The 18906-nt window shown below is 36.9% G+C and overlaps 1 protein-coding gene across 1 annotated transcript in view; it reads left to right on the top strand.

Annotated features, from left to right (window-relative positions):
- Positions 1–15494, top strand: part of SESN3 (sestrin 3) — a 78251-nt gene extending 62757 nt beyond the window's left edge. Inside the window, exons 7-10 of the mRNA XM_028516319.1 lie at positions 1786–1904; positions 2739–2929; positions 5494–5638; positions 7779–15494. Coding sequence (XP_028372120.1) covers positions 1786–1904; positions 2739–2929; positions 5494–5638; positions 7779–7865 — 542 coding nt within the window. The 3' untranslated portion in view covers positions 7866–15494. The remainder of the gene's footprint in view (positions 1–1785; positions 1905–2738; positions 2930–5493; positions 5639–7778) is intronic.
- The last annotated feature ends 3412 nt before the right edge of the window (positions 15495–18906 follow it).

The following is an 18906-nucleotide window of genomic DNA, read 5'->3' as shown; positions in this document are numbered from 1 at the left end:
TTCCATAAGACCATCAGTTGAATTCTCAACAGAAACTTTGCAGGCTAGAAGGGATTGGCAAGAAATATTCACGGTGATAAAGGAAAGCAGGGACCTACAACCAAGATTACTTTCTTTATCCAGCAAAGTGATCATTTAGATTTGAAGGTCAGGTAAAGAGCTTCCCAGACAAGAAAAAGGTAAAGGAGTTCATCACTGTCAAACCAGTATTATATGAAATGTTAAAGGGTTTTTAAGAAGAAGAAGAAAAGATTAAAAATATGAACAATAAAATGGCAATAAATACTTATCTATCAACAATTGAATCTAAAAATAAATGAACTAGCTGAACAGAACAGACTTACAGATACAGGGAACACTTGGACAGTTGTCAGATGGGAAGTAGGGGAAGGGAATGGGTAAAAAGGGTGAAGGGATTAAGAAGCACAAATTGGTTGTTACAGAATAGTGATGGGGATGTAAAATACAGCATAGCGAATATAGGCAATAATATTCTAATAACTATGTATGGGGCCAGGCTGGGTACAAGATTTGTTGGAATGCTATGTTATGTAATGTCTAATCACTGGGGTATATGCCTGAAGTTAATATAATTATGTGAACTATAATTGAAAAATTAAAAAATGATTTAAAATTTTAAAAAATTAAGTTTGTATGATAAGGTTAAAAAGTCCACTTATCACCCTGGCTGTGTGGCTCAGTTGTTTGGAGCATCATTCCATGCACAAAAAGGTTGCTAGTTTGATCCCCAGTTGGGGTGCATGAGGGAGGCTACTGACCAGTGTTTCTCTCTTGCATCAGTGTTTCTCTCTTTCTTATTCTTTCTCTCTAAAAATCAGTGGAAACATGTCTTCGAGAGAGAATTAAAATATCAGTTTATCATCTATATCTGAATTGGAAGTTCCTATATATAAATCAGCTTGCCCATTACAAGTTAGGTTACATATTTTTTAAAAAATAGAAAAATTAACATGCATTGTGTTTTTACAATTTCTCAGTGGTAAACATTTAATATTATCAAGCATGAAGAAGTTAGCAGTGTTAAGATATTATTGTAGTCTTCTGGTCTTCCTTAATACCACCTTGATAGTATTTAATTCATAATCTCATCAGCATTTGTTTACTCCATATGTTGTATATCTCTTATTTTCATGTGCACAGAAAAGGCACATATCCTAGGTGTAAAACTCGATAAATTTTCAGAAACAGGTTCTTCCTTGTTTAACCAGCATCAAGTCAACTAAGAATAATAGTGGCTCCCAAAAGTCCACTTTCATCCCTGCTGTGTTCTTTTTCCAGTGCCTCTCCCTGTATGCTTCTTACTAAACTAAAAATGAACTAATTTTTCCTGTGAATACATCCAGATGAAACACCATCTGGTTTTAAACAGATCTGTCTTAACATTCAACTCAGTCAAAGTGATCTTTACCTGCATCTCTTCCCTTTCTCTACATTTCACTTTATCCCCAGAGATCAAAGTTTAAGCCTTATACTCACAGGCCTGTGCCATCTTTCTTTTCTCAGTGACCTACTATTATTAGGTTATTGCAGTTTAGTCACTTTTTTGACTGAGTAACTACAGTTAAATGTTAAGATGACCAGTATTTGGTAATGATGTTGTATTCAAAACTTTAGCAGTAGATATTTTATATGAACTGAAGCCAGGTAATCCATATTGTCACTTCGGAAATCCATGGAAAAGCTAAAAAGTGTAGGAAAATGGAGGTGTTTTATTCTAACTTTGTATAGTTTTCTTAATACTCGATTGTTTTTTATTGTCCTTAGATTTTGAGGATGACATGATTATAACATCTGATGTCTCCCGATATATTGAAGACCCTAGTTTTGGATATGAGGACTTTGCCAGACGAGGAGAAGAGCATTTGCCAACATTCCGAGCTCAGGTATGAGGTGTCTTTATTTCAGAGAAACTAGAGAATAAATACTGTTATTTAAATTGTGAAATGTTGAAATGTAAATAAATTGGCTTCTAAAGAAATCAGTAGATAATTTTGATAGAGTCTGTGAATCTTTTTATTTAATCTAGTTTTCAGCCTAATGTATATAATTTGATGTCCCAATAGATGCATTATTATTTCAATGTTTTCCCCACTTAGAAGGCAAAAGGAAACTGCTCTATTCAGTTACTTGCTTTTTGACATTGTAGTTGGATAATATTCATACCATTTTGTGGGGAGGAGCATAGCAGGGAAGAAATCAAGGGATGTATCACATTTATTATTAAAAGACATTTTATAATTAGATCATAAACCACTAATTAATGGCATAAGAGTTATTCCTTCCCCATTCTTAGCAAAATATAGTCACGATAATGATGTGGCCCCTACAGAGAATATAAACTTGAATTAATACAAACTCTTTTGTATCTCTTCTAGATGATCTAACTGTCCATGTTACTGAATAGGTTTGGTCACATAGGAATAGTCCAGAATCTTCTGGGGTCCTTCAGATTAGGGTGTAGTTTTCATAGTATTGCACTGGATTACAGGAAGTAGCCAGTTTGTGACTGACATGCTAAACCCTGGAACCCACTGAGAACACAACATGACACTCTAACCTACAAAGTGATGTGAAGGCTTCTTAGTAAAGCTAAAAACTTAGAAATAAATTTGAAATATCTTCACTTACTTTCTTAAGTAGTTATAGTTAATAAAAACCTAAAGTTTGTTTAAATGAAGAATATCCATTTTTTAATTGTATACATTTTATTCTTTTAGGACTATACCTGGGAAAATCATGGGTTCTCCCTGGTGAACAGACTTTATTCTGACATTGGACATCTTCTTGATGAAAAGTTTCGCATGGTCTACAGTCTCACCTATAACACTATGGCCACCCACGAGGACGCTGACACAACCATGCTGCACAGAGCTTTATTTAACTATGTTCACTGTATGTTTGGAATCAGGTATGTTCATTGTGGAGACAGTTTTATACATTTCTAAAGGAAAATTCTGACATGAGTCTTCTATCCTGTAGAAGTATATAGTCCTGCTAAGAAAATATTAATGAGCCCTGGCTGGCATAGCTCAGTGGATTGAGCGCGGGCTGGGAAGCAAAGTGTCCCAGGTTTGATTCCCAGCCAGGGTACATTCCTGGGTTGCAGGCCATAACCCCCAGCAACCGCACATTGATGTTTCTCTCTCTCTCTCTCTATCTTCCTCCCTTCCCTCTCTAAAAAAATAAATAAATAAAATCTTTAAAAAGAAAAAGAAAATATTAATGTAGGTTTCTGATTTTTAAAAAATTAATTTCACTTTATAGGAAAGCATTTGTCTATGATTAACTATTGTAATTTTAACATGCATATATAAATACAGTCATATAACAATTTACTAGTGAGGGGGAGACATCAGGAATCATTGGAAATAGGATATCAGACTCAGTTTGAGAATCCTTCCTGGAAGAATTAGCAGTTAAATACCATATGTGGTATTTCTTTAGATCACTTTAATAAATGCTGGCTAGCTAGTTTTAAAGGAATGGTAATTAGGGTATAAATAAAACTAGTATAGATTCTGCCCTCATAAAGCTTCGTAAGTTCACATAACCCTGAAACAAAACTATCAGTCAGTGTAAATTAATAGCCCCTACATTATAAAAGTTACCATTGAGTGGATGGAGATGGACAAGGGTATAAGAACAAATGGTAATGTGAAAAAATATAATAAAAAATAAATTGAAAAAAAGTAAAAATTAGTATTGAGAAGACAGTGAATAAATGAGATTGAGTGGTCTAATCAGGAAAGCGTTTTTCTTTCTCGGTGTGGAGAATGTGCCTCTGTGAGCTGGTTTTTGGAGTCTTTTATCGAGATACATTTGCAGAAAGTCTCCAGTTATGAATGCATGCACTTTGACTCTGTGCTATATCCTTTCTGGTAAAGTATCAGAAAGCCTTTGTGAAGTGGAATTAGAATTTAATTGTTAAGCAAAGTAGTTTTATAATTTTAGCTAAGAAAAAACAAATTTCGCCCTGGCTGGTGTAGCTCAGTGGATTGAGCACAGGCTGCAAACCAAAGCATCACAGGCAGGCCACGGCCCCCAGCAACCACACATAGATGTTCTCTCTCTCTCTCTTTCTCCCTCCCTTCCCTCTCTAGAAATAAATAAAATCTTAAAAAAAAGAAAAAACAAATTTCCTGAAATACCAACATTCTACCTAAAAGACACTATTATGATGGTAAATAATAACTGCTATTTACCATCCTAGTCAATAAGTTGTCACAGAAAGAATTATCACATTTTTAAAACAGATATTATATATATCTAATTAAAAAGAATAAATACCAATAGAATTTAATTCAATTGTGATAAATGTTTATTATATTCATGATAATAAATAACAAATGCTATGCTGATTATATTTATCTATGGGATGGTACCAAATACAGTTTATATAAAATCCTCGAGACACTGTTTTAACTGTGTTATGTTGGGTTAAAAATTAACTGAAAATGCAGAAATTTCACCCCCCCCCCCATAGACACACACACACTGCATTTACCCTCCTAGCTGCCTCTGTGCGCATTTACTCTGGCCTCTCTTGCATGTTGTGGATGAACTGTCAGTGCTCCTATGCACTTGGGCACAAAGCCCCATCTTCTCTCATCTTCAAAGATCCTCATTCTAGCAATCTCCCTTTTCTGTGTGATCACCTTTACAAATCTCTTTATTGGATCTTTCTCATCAGTATATAAACTTGCTGTTATTTCTCTCATCTTAAAAACTTTTTTTTTCTTCATTCTGCTTGTCCCTCTGGCTATTGCCTCACTTTTCTGCACTTTTCTGCTGCTTCTGCACAGCCAGTCTCTTTGAAAACACTTCATATATTGACCATCAGCATTTTTTCATCTCTCATTCTCTCTTGAACCTGATTCCAGATCAGGCTTTTACTCCTCCTTCTCTAACAAAACTGGTCTCATTGAGGTTGCCAGTGGCCTCTGTGTAGCTAATTCTGGTAGTTGCTTTTCAGTTATCATCTTATTTGAGTCAGCAGCACTGGACACAGTTCATTACTCCTTTCTTGAAACAGTTGACTCCTACTAGGGCTTTATATTTGCTCCTTCAGGTATTTCTCAGATGTCACCCTCTCAGAGAGAAGCCTTCCTGCCTGCCCTATCTAAAAATCACAGCTCCTCTCCTAGCCACCAGTTTCATTTTATCTCAGTAGCCAGTTATCACCATCTGACATACTATTCTTTTATCTTTTTAATTTTTCTTTTTTTTCCAGTAGAATTTAAATTCCCCAAGGCCAGGGATTTTTGTCCATTTTGTTCATTTGTCTACTACCAGTGCTTTTTTAAAAGAATGGAAAATACATGGCACATAATAGACATTCAATAAATATTTTTAGATGAATTAATTAATGAGTTTTTGGTGTTTAATTCCTAGACAGTAAATGTGTCTGGTATAACTTTATAAGTCAGAAATTTCCATTTTGTCATTATCGAAATGTTGTCATATTACTCACAGGTATGATGACTATGACTATGGAGAAGTTAATCAGTTACTTGAACGAAGCCTGAAGGTTTACATTAAGACAGTGGCCTGCTATCCTGAGAGAACTACCAAGCGCATGTATGACAGCTATTGGCGTCAGTTCAAACACTCAGAAAAGGTGTGTTTCATGACTAACAGTATACCATGGGTAGATTGTTCAATATAAGAAGTAATGATTATGAAAAACTATGCATGAAAATATTAAGAAATTAGTGCCATTAAAATAAATGGAAGTAGCATCATCCAGCCATCTTTTTAAAAATGTTTTTAAATTTAGGTTTATTGAGTATTAAGTAAATTTTGGTTGTGTATTTTGTCTAATGTGGTATATAAAGTTTAGCCTTCACTAAACTTTGGCCTTTAAAGGACTCACGGGCATGAACAACAGTGTGCTGATTGCTGGGAGGAGGGGGGTATCAGGATACTAAGTGGTAATGGGGGGGGAACTAAAGAAAAAGAACATTTGAATCTGAATGTTGATATTTTTAAAGTACATTTGGAAAACCATCTATCATTCTAACTATTAAAAAATCAAACCTACTGAGATGTTATGTTGAGTGTAATTGTGTCTTGGCCTAGAAGGCCTATCCACTTAGAGATTTTTTTAACTGTAGCCTTTCAAGGTAACTTGATAGAACAATATTTCCTCATTCTAATTTGATAATTTAATATTTTGACAATATAATGCAGGACCTTTGAGTCAAATATATGATATAAAAATATTTCTTTGGATATAGGGGAATCATTATTTAAGAATTAATAAATATTAAGGATCTTTACTAACATTACAAGAACTGGCCTTAAACCTGAGTCTATTGACCTTTAAGTCTAAGAATCTTCCATTTATTCCACTGTTATCAAGCTTAAGAGTAAAAAACTTTTTAGGGTCCTAATACTCACTATGTAACTATACGCAACCTTGACAGAAAATGTTACGGCCTCATACCTGGCAGAGTTTTTTGAAAAGTCTCAGAGCCAGTCACACAATTAGTAAATATCCATTTTATCCCAGCTCTCCCCTTGATGGATCTTTATGGACTCTTTACATGTTTGCAGTAGATTTTCTTCCTTTACTATTTTTATCTAGAAATTCTCTTCATTCATCAAGAGATTCATATCTAACAATATACCAACCTATAGAAAGTAACCAAAATAACTGAAATCTAATATCACATTTTATGTAATACACTTTGAAAATATGAGTTAACCTATCAACTGAGAAATAGTATCCCCCAAAAAGTTAAGTACTTTTTGACAGATTTTTTTTTAAGATTTTTTTAAAATTTGTTTTTAGAGAGGGAAGGGAGGGGGAGAGAAAGAGAGAGAAAGAGAGAGAAAGATCAATGTGCAGTTGCTGGGGGTCATGGCCTGCAACCCAGGCATGTACCCTGACTGGGAATCGAACCTGCGACACTTTGGTTCGCAGCCCACACTTAATCCACTGAGCTATGCCAGCCAGGGCGCAGATATTTTTAAAAGACTCTAGGGAAGCTACACATATCTAATGAGTACCAGACACTAATTACAAATTACTGAAAGCTTCAGATGTTCACTTTAGTATCCTTTCAATTAAATAGTAAAGAATGTTTTTTAAAGTTTTCCAAGGAATAAGAATAGGCTATAAAAATGCAGGGTGGATTTTTAGCCATATAACATTTTACAACTGGAAGAGAAAGTATTAATATAATTTTTAGAAAAGTTGTAATGTATAAAAATTAGTTTCATTTTATAACCCAAAAGATTGATTGGCTTTATATAACATATATGCTAACAAAATTATTGGAATTATTAACACTTTAGGGCAGAGGTGTCAAACTTATTTTCACTGGGGGCCACATCAACCTCTCAGTTGCCTTCAAAGGGCTGAATGTAATTTTAGGACTGTATAAATGTAACTGCTCCTTAACTAGGGGCAAGGAGCTCGGCGCTGCCGCAGGGTAGAAACAAGGTGCCAGGCTGGATTAAACAAGGTGGAGGGCCAGATTCGGCCCACAGGCCTTGTGTTTGCCACCTGTGCTTGGGGGTTCTCTACCACTTAGGAAAGCTGCTTTTTATAAACAGTTTTTCTCTGCATGTTACATCATGTACAAGCATGACTCTGCCTCCTAGGGGCAGAGTTTGCCCCAGAGACATGTGTTCATGCATGTGTCTTCATACACAAGAAGAAAAACCTATGTAAAGGCCTGCTATATGAATAAAATATAAAAATTTTCAGTTGTTTATAACGGTCATTAAATTGATAGCATTTTCATTTCTAGGTTCATGTCAACTTACTTTTAATGGAAGCACGGATGCAAGCTGAACTTCTCTATGCTCTTCGTGCCATTACTCGGCATTTGACCTGAAGCAACATCCAGGGAAAATGTCGTATATGTGTAAAGACCTTTTCACATGGGATATACATCAGAAGCTGTTCGTGATGTGGCATCAAAAATTATTCACTTCTCTGTGTCAAAGTTTAGCCGTTTTGGGGGGGCGGCTGTAATGTGCAATGGTGTGTTTTCTTTTTCTTGATGCTTAACATTACTAACAATTGCAAAAATAATACTGAGGAGCACTACTTTGCATTGTTTATAGTTGGATTTTTGGAAACTGATCATAAATCATGAACCTGGTTTGTTAATGCTTAACTTCAGCGCTTTGGGGTTTGTGTGTTTATGTATTTCCCTCTCCCCCTTTTTTTGGTTAAATAAGGAAAAGCGCTTAAAATCTGCTCAAGCGATTGTTGATTCAGATATTAGAATTCAGCAAAGAATAACCTCCTCTGGCCATTCTCAACTTTTCATGTTGTGTCCTAAATCTGGTAGAGGAAAAGCATGCGCTGTTGAACTAAGCTGCTCACAGGACACATACCTGTGTCCCCAGGAGATTATTTGTCAGGCACTGTTTGGGTTTTTTTTGTTATTGTTTGTTTGTTTTTTGTTTTTTTTTTTTACTGCTATTGGCGATAACGTGAAATGTGATACAGCCATTGTCCATAATTTAATGTGAAATTAATCATGATGAATTCTATAGCATGCTACTGAAATGCCAAATTCAGCTATTTTCTTTCTGTTCTGAAACAGAAGTTTCAGTTTTCCATGTCAGATGTATATATTAAAAGTGGAATTATGCACAATCCTTTCTATCACTGACAGTAATCCTCAGTCATCTTAAATGATCAGTGCTCACAGTGCTGCTTCCAGTTCATTTAACATATAAACTTGTACCCACCCACACGAGGCTGACCAAAAATTTTATTTGCACATTTTTCTTTTCTCATAGTGTTTTCTATATTGCAGTAAGCAGAAGAAGGTTGATATGCCTATATTTTTTCCTGTTAGGCTTTTAGGACTTGTTCTCCATAATTTTTCTTGTAATAGGTTAAACAGTTTATTATTCAAAGGTAAAAATTGTGTTTCTATGCATTAATGTGAATGAACAACAACAACAAAAAGAGTGCAATATGTTAAAAAAATATGTATACTCAACTAAACTTTCCCCCTATTAGTCACTGCAGAAGTGTCCTTTAAAACAGAGCCATAAAGAAATTTGGTTCAGATTTCTTTATTGCACAAGGCTTTTGCCTTACTGGGGTTGAACAATGTTCCTTTCATAATGCCAAAGCATCCCCTTCCCCAGAAAAATCTCTTTGGATGACTGGTTAAAAAAGATTGTCAAGTGTTAGGGGAAGAATATAAGCATCCAAAAAGTCACATTTTTGCATTGGTTTATGTTGCTTGATCAGACTATCTTCACAGAGCACAACATTATGTGTTTATAGCTTTAATTTGTTTTCTGTTAACGAACCAGTGAAGTGCCTAAAGAGATGCTTACAACTATCCAGTAGGACACGACTGCACAGCTTAAACACTTTTTAGTTAATTAACGTTGACTTAAATTGTATACCAACATGCTGATTTTTTAAAACAGGTCCATTTTTTCCATAGCAAATAACATAGTTAAATTTTTTGTTAGAGTTCCCGCAAAGATTTTAGATTTACTTACTTGTAATGTAGGACTTAACTTTTTTTTCTCTCTTGTGAAAGAATAGTGGACTAGTGTTTTGTGAAGTGATTTCCCCCCTTCCATTTATCTTCCTTTTCTGGTACAGTAAGTAGGTTGCTTTCTTTGTTATCTTGTTCCAGATAAGAAAATAGAGAGATGACTGTAAGCCTATTAACATAAGGAAGTTCTGCGTTTTTTAGATTCTAGTATCTTCTTTGGAAACTTCCACGTGAGGAGAAAAAGTTACTGATTTTTTAAAGACAGGGTGGTTTATTTAAAGAGTTTAGTCAAAGAACTTATGCCAGGTTTCTTCTGTTTTGTTTATTGATATACCATATGTTGGTTTTATTCAATATCACATTACATAGATATGTTTTACAAAGAAAATATATAAGAGAATGGCAAAACCCGGATGACAACATAAATGTCCATTTAACTTTCCTAACTTTAGAACTTTCAAGTTGAGGATATCTTTTATTCTTGACATTTGTTTTTTTAATAGAATTCTTTCAGTTAACAGCCCTCTATTTTTGTGCCGGTGACCTGTGTTACAGGATGAAAATGACTTTTATATATTGAAAAGGAGGAGAAGTTCTTAGAGAACACCCACATGAGCTTTAGACCAAAAGGGGAAACAATGTTTAAGTAACTAAAATGGCCACTTAGTTTTTGTTTTTCTCATGTTTTTTCCTCAGAAATGTAAGTAGTTGGAATTTGAGTTATGGAAATATTAGTGCCTTTACTAGATCTTTTTCCTAGCAAAGTTTCTTTTCAACTTAGCATTGATCTATCTCATCAGTAATCAGGAAAATCAGTTGACTTGGGAACTATAAACAGAAACAAAACAATTGTATTTATGAACCTCAGTGAACCAGCCTAGAAAAATTGACTTCTGGGGGTGCCTGAGCACCTATTCAGATGCAGCATGCACAGCATTCCAGGTTGTGAATACTATGTTACAACGAGTTTGCTGTGAACTTTATCTAATGCAAACTTGAAATTCTGATGCGGTTTTCCAGGGTGGTATTTTTTCAGAGTATGAATTTACTATGTAGTAATTTATAGCATAGCTTTTTATATTAAAATGTGATATTTTTAAAAGAGCTATTTGGTTCAATTGGTGAAACGATGTGATTATACGAGATGCTGGCCTATACCTTGGGCTGGCATTGTGCCAAACTTAAATGTGCAAGTGTACGTGAAAAAAGCACATGTGAATGTGAATTCTCTAACTCTGTTGCTCATTATGTTAAAATTAGTCTAGTCATCCACTGATGTATATGCTTGATCGATGTCTATTTACTTTCAGATTTCAGGTTTTCCAGCTCTAGTTGTAATTCTTAATTTTTCAGATCACCTTAAGAAATACCTAAATACTGTCCCATCTGAAAATAAATCTGTTCTTAAACCTGATCCCTTGCTCTAGGAGTGGCCTGGTAGTGGCCTCGTTGGATGTCAGATTAGGCCTCCTCAGGTGAACTCGTGACATTTAGAGGAAAAAAGGCTTTTGAGACGGGACTTCTCATTACCTTACTCACTTTTTTGAACTAAGTATATTGTCTCAGTCTCAGGAAGAATTTTGTTCTATTTGGGGTACTTTTTAGAAAAAAAGATGGCCTTTAATGATGGCTTTAAATCCCAATAATGGCCAAGTTTCCCAGGCTGTTTTAGAACAGAGACTCAGTGTAAGCTTTTTATCAATATCCTATTTGAACCAGAATCCCTATCTTATTGTGTTAAGTATAGTCTCCTAACATTTTTCAATGCTTCTAAAAGCTAATTAACATTATTCCAGAGCAACTTTTTCCTTCCTGCCATATAGAGTTATTTTTAATCCAAAATCATAGTTTTTTTTTCATGCTGTAGCAAAATAAAATTATCAGCAAACAAAGATCTGTACTTAAAAATAGTTCACCCACTGTAGTGCAGACTGCATGGATATTGATGGTAACATTCTCCTAAACTCTAAGGACAAGTCATCAAGGAAAAAATTAATTTCAGTGCATGTTTTAAAAATGCTTTGCACTGTACTAGTAAAATGAGGTTTTTGGTTTATGTTGTGTTTAAAGACAATTCTAAAGCATTCCTCTGGAAAGAAAGACTTTAAGCTCTTTCTCTAATAGGACTTTTTCTTTTATGCAAGTAGATGGTCTTGCTGCATGGAGTAAACTTATGCAACACTAATGTTATATAAACAGTGTATGAAATTTTCTTAGTATAATCCAACAGCAAACTGAAAGGCACGTGGCTACACCATTTAGAACAAGTTTTAGGTTAGCTTACTTGCATAATCAGAACCTCTTCTAGGTGGCCATCAGCATAAACTGTGTTTCTCTATAATCTCCCTCTGGAGACTGCGAATCAAAATAAGTAGTCTTTCCTCAAAGCAGTACTGTAACATGAATGTATTCACCTCAGTCAACAGAACTCAAATGCCCCCTTTACGTGGAGCTTATTTCCATGCTAATGTGGCTTAGTTAGCAGTATCTGTTCAGGTGAGACCTAGAACAAAAATAGCAGGGGTGGAAAGGGCCATAGACACAGAGGTATATGTCAAGGCAGAGCCTGGTGAGGAAGGAAAAGGTTTTCAAAGAACACATGAAACGTAATTCCGAGAGTGTGGCTGTCCTCAGTATTGTACACTTACTACAAAGGAACATTTCCCGTCCTAGGAGCGCCTCCCTGTATTCAGCCCGCCCTTCCTGCCTGCTTTCTCTTCCTCCAAGTGCCTCAACCTCTACAGGCTTCCCTCTCCTCCCCTTCCCTCAGTCCATCTTGGTCTGAATGCCTTTTCACACTCCAAACCAAACATCACCAGCCACCTGCTGATAGTCACCAGCATTTACTTTTCTGAGTCACTTTTTCTCCATTCATTAAGAATATGATTTTGTCCTAACTCCCTCTACGTCCCGCTACCATGCTGTAATATTTTGGCTCACCTTTGTTCCGGAGACCCCGCCAGATATTCTGCAGCACCAGTGTAATCCTGTCCATCCCAGACTGTTCCCCCCTTTCCCAGCTGCCAAAATATCTTGCTCTCCTCTACCTCATCCCCAAAGAGCCTATAAATTCAGAGTATCCAGTGTTTTCACGGATTTACTCTCTGTTGCTCAGTAATACTACTTCCATATTTTAAATAAATCAGAAGATTTTTGCCTTTTAACAAAGTAGAAATCTTTATATTTATACAGATACAGAAATTAAACTATTTCTACCATGCAGAATTTAGCATTTAACAGGATTTTAAAGTGATTGAATTGCCATTCTAACCTGGATCTGTATTAGGTAATAAATACTGGTATTAGTCCAAGTTCTTTAAATGTAAAATTAAAATTCCTCAGCAGTCCAGATTGATCTGTAACCTTTAATTGGAATAGGAAAGTTCTGGCATACGAATGGGTGGTGTTTTGGGCATTTGCTTTATTTGGTGGTATTTGGGGCTCAAAACACACTTTTAATAGAAGGATATATGTATGATAAAGGGTATTCAGGTGGTCCTATTAGATCACAGAAGCCCATATGATTATATGTTTAAAAAACCACAAAATTAGCTACATAAGGATTTGATCAAACTTTCCTGGGTTAGACTACCCTGTTCTCATGGGGGTGGGGGGATGTCCTGTGGGATAGAAAGGGAGTGCGTTGACTCTGCCACCTTTATTCCCTGGCTTCAGAGGAACATGCAGACAGTATCATTGAGGAGGAGGAAGCAGGAGTTCCTCCTCTCCAGCCAGTGTGTGCTCACTCAGTGTAGTTCGCAGAGAAAGACTTGTTAGGTTTCTAACATGGGGTGTGTTTATCTACAGATGGTTGTCTGACCTGAAGACAAGTGAACCACCCTGTTTGAAAGTATCAGTTACTGTGATCAATGGTGGTATCTGGATGCTTTTCACTCCCATTCATGAGCCACCCAACCTGACAGCAGAGTCTAGTGATGCCTGCTCGGGCCCAGGAATGAATCAATGCCTAGTTAAGAAATGAGACAGTAATAGAAACTGAAGGAATGGATTTTATTAAATCATATGTAATGAAGCATTTGTTCAAGCTTTAAATTAGTCATGGTTATACCACCATGAAGTATAGAATTGAAAAAGGAGAGAATTGAAACGGGGTAGGGAAAGGAAGAATATTAGATTCTTTGTAATGCTTGTGGAAATTTTTGAAATAATGAAATGCATACTGTAAAATAGCCTTTAGAACAACAACAACAAAAAAAAACATTTTGCAGCTCATTGGAGAATATCAAACATTAGTAAGCCTAAATATGAGAAATACAATCTTTTGGTATTAAGTTTGCAAAAACAGTCTTTTCTTCCACCCCTCAATTTAACCTCTTAGAAGGGAATGTATGAATCCTGGTTAACTAAGTATATGCGTTATAATACTTACAAATGAGATGGACCATACATCTCTTTCCTAATGTCTTCACAAATTTTTACCTGATGTCCAAATTTGATAAGGAAGGATCAAAAGGTAGGATAAAGGAAAACAAATCAGTTGAGTAGCCAAGTAGTTTCCTTTGTAATGTTGAGGGTGTTTTCTCCTCTCTAAACTTGACTGGTTCTCTAAAAGAAAAGCGAAGAGTTAAATGATACCCATGTTCATTAAGGAAAGTTATCCAAACCCTATATCTAATGCAGATAGTTCCTTTGCATTCATATATCTTGTCTGGAAAGAAAATACAGTTTTCCCTTCCTCTTTCTCTTTACATTTACTCTTTTCAACCTGAGATAAGATAGACACAGAAAGCAAACCACAAGCTGGTTTGGCATCTTTGTGCTCACAGAACAGTGACATCCACATGCACAGTCTGAACAAGGTGAAAAGGAACCCTGTCCAGTCGACTTGGAACATGGCCTTGCTGCTTGGATTAGCTCCTTCAAACCTGAAAATAACTTTTCTGGTCATGGAAGAACTGGATGTATCCTTTAGCTTATAAAATAGGATTTGAACTTGAAATCTTATTTTTAAATCCTGATTTTGCAGGGCAGCTACATGATGAATGTACATATTAAGGCTTTGTAGCTGAATTGCACATGAAATCAGATTGCCAACTTTTTGACTTTCAATTTTAGACTTCATTTTATCCTTAAGTTGTGAACGATATATGTAGCATGCTGTGAAATGTCTATTATAGTTCTTTAATTCATCAGTATTAATACAGAACTATCTTTTGTGTTCCTTGGTACTTTTTATTCAGTGTAATCAGAAGCTGTGATGTTTTGCCTTTGTAGTCCTGTGCTTTGTTACTGTAATTTTTTTTTACGAAGCACGTGACTTTGGACTAATGTGAGGCGGATGATCTTTAAGACTGCTATATATATATATGTCTCTTACTATATAAGGTTTTCAATTAGAATAAGCTTTTATCAGATAGATCATTGATGCAATTTAGGATTTACACAATTTTCATTGTCAGATGGCAGTCTTATATTTAGTTTCAATTCTGAAAATAGCAAACTTGATAAACAGCCACTTTAAACTTGTTCTGGCAAACCAGACCCTGCTGTAGATGTAGTCTAAGGTAGTTAACCATATAAACCTTTTCAACTGCTATGCCCTCCACATGAGTCAGCAGTTAAGGAGATTATAGAAACCGTGAAAGCTTTTTGTGTGTATGACTAGGTTTTATTTTTCTTATGTTGCTGATTTTACAACTCCGACTAAAGCTGACCTGAACGGATCAGTTTATGTGTATTCTAGTGCTTTAATGCCTTTTTTTTTTTTTTTGAGGGATGGGTAATATTATTTGAACAGATGCAGAAGGAAATGTTAGTGAGTCAAGACAAACACATTTGAAATAAAGGAACTGTGTATTAACATGTTAACAATTCATAACTGCACTTTTTATGACATTTTGAAAATCTATTTATAGGTACAGAACAATGGGTTTTGTTAAACTGTATCACATTTATACTTGCAGAAATTTATTTCATTGTTAGTAGGAATTTTATTGGTTCAATAAAATTGGCAAAACTGAACCCCAATTATTTGCTTTTATATATGTACATACTTATATTTACATTGGAGTAGCATTCTTGCCCAGGTTTGTTTCTGCGTGGTTATTGAGATGTGCATCCTAAAAGATGTCAGAATTGTAAGAGTCATTTTCTCCCTCTTAATTTCTTCCTCACACACAAGCTTTCTCCTGACCCTTCTTATAGTCACTCAGTATCGCATTAGTAGAATATTGCAGTAGTATAAATTGGGCAAAATGTATAGTTATTGTTACCTTTTAAAATCTGTTGTGGTCTCAGCAAGAGGAATATTTATTCCACTTTATCTCTTGTTACCAAGATAGTGAAGAAGTGATACCATTTTATAGATGAGGAAATGGAGTCTTAGGAGAGCTTTGCTTGCCCTAGAGTTGGCACCTAGAGTTGGCAGTGAGGATTTCTATTCCGGTCTTTCTGATACCACATCTTATGTGGAACTTCACTACCTTAATTCAGCTTAAGTTTCTTGCTAAATGGTCAAAATGACCATGCTATCAGTGTGACATTTTACTGTGAACCAGAGGTTAGATAACCTTCCTCTCTAGGTAACTTGTAACTTTTATGGTTTTTTAAGAAATTGAGTTTCCCCCTTCCAGTCCTGAATGGGTTCTTTGATTTAAAAGATGGACCCTGGGGAGAAGGTGCACAGACTGGTATATAAGATCGGCACCTGTCCATTTAAAGGCTAACCATTTCTGCCAACAAGCCTGGTGCTAAAGAAGAGTCAGGAAAGCTTGAAACTGTTGCATTTTATTTTTAGGACCATTCTCCTACATGACAGAAGTTACTAATTCAAAGTCCGAGTTTCTAATGCACAGAACTTTCTAAGTGCAGTGAGAAGAAAAGTCAGCCTCAGAAAATGTCTCTGCTCCCATGATCTCATCCACTTCACATGTTTCAAAAGACAGGTGAGCCCAAACCTTACCACAGAACTCTTTAAGAGGAATTTGAGTCAAGAATTCTTAATACTCCCTCCTGCACTGGCCTGCTCCCAAAATAAATGAAAATAAATCCTTCATCTTTGCAGCAAGATGAAACTCAGGCGAACTGTCGGTTGCAGTACTGTTCACCACCCGTTGACTATTTGCCTTATTTGCAGAGGCATTAGTGCACGAGTGACCCTTTCATAGTCACCGTGGCCCCTCTGAGTCCCGTCCTGCTGCTGTGGCCAGGTCTTCACGGGCCCAGTGGGAAAGTCCCTCCTGCGGCCCTGGTCTGGTTCCCTGTGCTGAGTGCCCGGCAGGGTGTCAGAGGGACCTGCCTTTGAGCTGAGCGCACACATGCAGAAGCGAAGGAGTTCATGGTTGACCCGGGAGCAGTGACAGGTGGAGGCAGTGGATGACGGCTTCCTTCTTTTATTTCCCCAGGCCACAATTTGGAGACTCCCAAGGGCCTGGTGGGATTGAGTGAAGTCCAACTCTGTCAGCCTTCCCTCCTTTCCTATTTCAGTCCCCTACCCCTCCACCTCTGCCCCACAGGTCTCAAATCAGCCTTGGTCTTGTGCTTTACTTTCCTGGGAGCCCAGGCCAAGAAAAGGTAGTACAATGTAGGGAGCTGGCACACAGATCCCAGAATAAATTCAGATCTAAGCACCACCATTGCTGACTACGTGACCTTGAACAAGTCACTTAATGTGGTTTCTTTGTTTCTTAATCTGTAAAATGCAGGTAACAGTAACGAGAAAGAAGACACAGCCCTTGTCTTTCAAAGTGGGGGGAGGGCGTGTGGGGAATCTGAGGGTCGGATAGGGGGCAGCTGCCAATTCGGAAGAGAATAAGGTAATAGTTTGTAAAATGGGGGTCATAAAAGCCATCATTTCTCAACAACCTTCTAAATATTAAGAACTTTAAATACAAAAAAAGAACTTTAAATACATTATTTTTATTATAATCATCCTGCAAGTGGGTATTATCCCCATTTTAGACATTTAAAAATACGTTCTTAGCAAAATCAAGCAACTTGTCTAAGATCAAACAAGTGGGTGGTGGAACTGTTCTCAGATTTGTCTGAGTTTTATACATAGTCTTTTTCCTGTTTACCCTTGTGTTTGTAGTGCACTTTCGTTTGCTGTTATCCGTGACAGTTTTTAAAACAGATAGTAAACAGGTATCTGTAGAATAAGATTTGGAGCAGGATGTTTAGGTAGCGAAAACAGAGGGAGCAGAAACCCCCTGTGTGTGCGGGACTTCCACTAGAGATGGATTTGGGGGGTGTCCTCGGGTCAGACTGTGCAGGGTCAGAAAGCTTAAGCCAAAATACTTGAATTTATTCATTTGGAAAACCAGATGAAAGTCACTTTCTATGTTTTTCCTTTTTACCATGGGGATAGCTGTGCCTGCTCCTTGATAACCAGAATCTGACTGGAATTTCAGGGCAGGAGAGAAGCTGCAAGGTAACTGTGATGCCTGCATTGGGAAGTTGTAGGAATACCTTAAATAATTCCCAAATACTTGGACACACCCCCTTGGTTATGTACACCAGGCTATCCTTGGTAAAGCATAAGATACTCAAGGCATTAAGTGTTGACACACAAGGCCTGGCCTTCCCACATACAGGCAAAGACCTCCCGATGGCCAGGACCAACATGAGAACCCTGAGAACTTTGTGCTTTCTAACTACACTTTACCTAAATGAATACAAGTTAGGTAATGGATATGGTAGATTGTTTACATAAATGGAATCAATGAATGTTCTCCCTGCAGTCACACACTTTGGACTGTAATGTAACAACTTCCCTCATCAAGAGGTGAGAGTGTTTCTCCACTTCCTTGAATACGGGTTCATCCCATGACTCAAGGGGTGGCAGAAGTGGCATTGGCGTTGCTCAAGCTGCAGACCTAGGCTTTAAGGGAGCTTGCCTGCTTCCACTCTCTCTCAGAATCCTGCCATGCAGAGGATAGCCTGCTGGAGGAGGAGCCCACCAGGGCAAGCTGAATTGCCCCAGGTATTCTGGCCAAGGCCTCGGACATGTGGGAAAGACCACCCCAGATCAGTAAAGTCAGCTTATCTGCAACTGACTGCTGACGAACAAGACGTGCTTCACCAAGCCCAGTTCAGATCAGCAGAATACCCAGCCAACCCACAGGCCCCTGAGCAAGACTCCCTATTTATTGTGTGCCATCGAGGTTTTATGGTTGGTTGTATGTTACACAGCATTATTGTGGCAATAGATAACTGACATAATGCAGATGGGTGGCACTTCACAGAGAACTGGGATTGAGAAACCTCCTCCTCATATCACGGTGTACTAAGGATAGCCTTGGAGGAGGAGGTAGAAGAGGGTGTGGGGGGAATAAATGGTGATGGAAGAAGACTTGGAGTGGTGAACACACAATACAATGTATTATAGAACTGATATATTGTTAGAATTGTACACCTGAAACTGATATAACTAACCAATAGC

Source organism: Phyllostomus discolor, chromosome 6 (genome assembly GCF_004126475.2).
Source record: "Phyllostomus discolor isolate MPI-MPIP mPhyDis1 chromosome 6, mPhyDis1.pri.v3, whole genome shotgun sequence".
Lineage (NCBI taxonomy): Eukaryota > Metazoa > Chordata > Mammalia > Chiroptera > Phyllostomidae > Phyllostomus > Phyllostomus discolor.
This window is presented reverse-complemented; position numbering and strand designations above follow the sequence as displayed.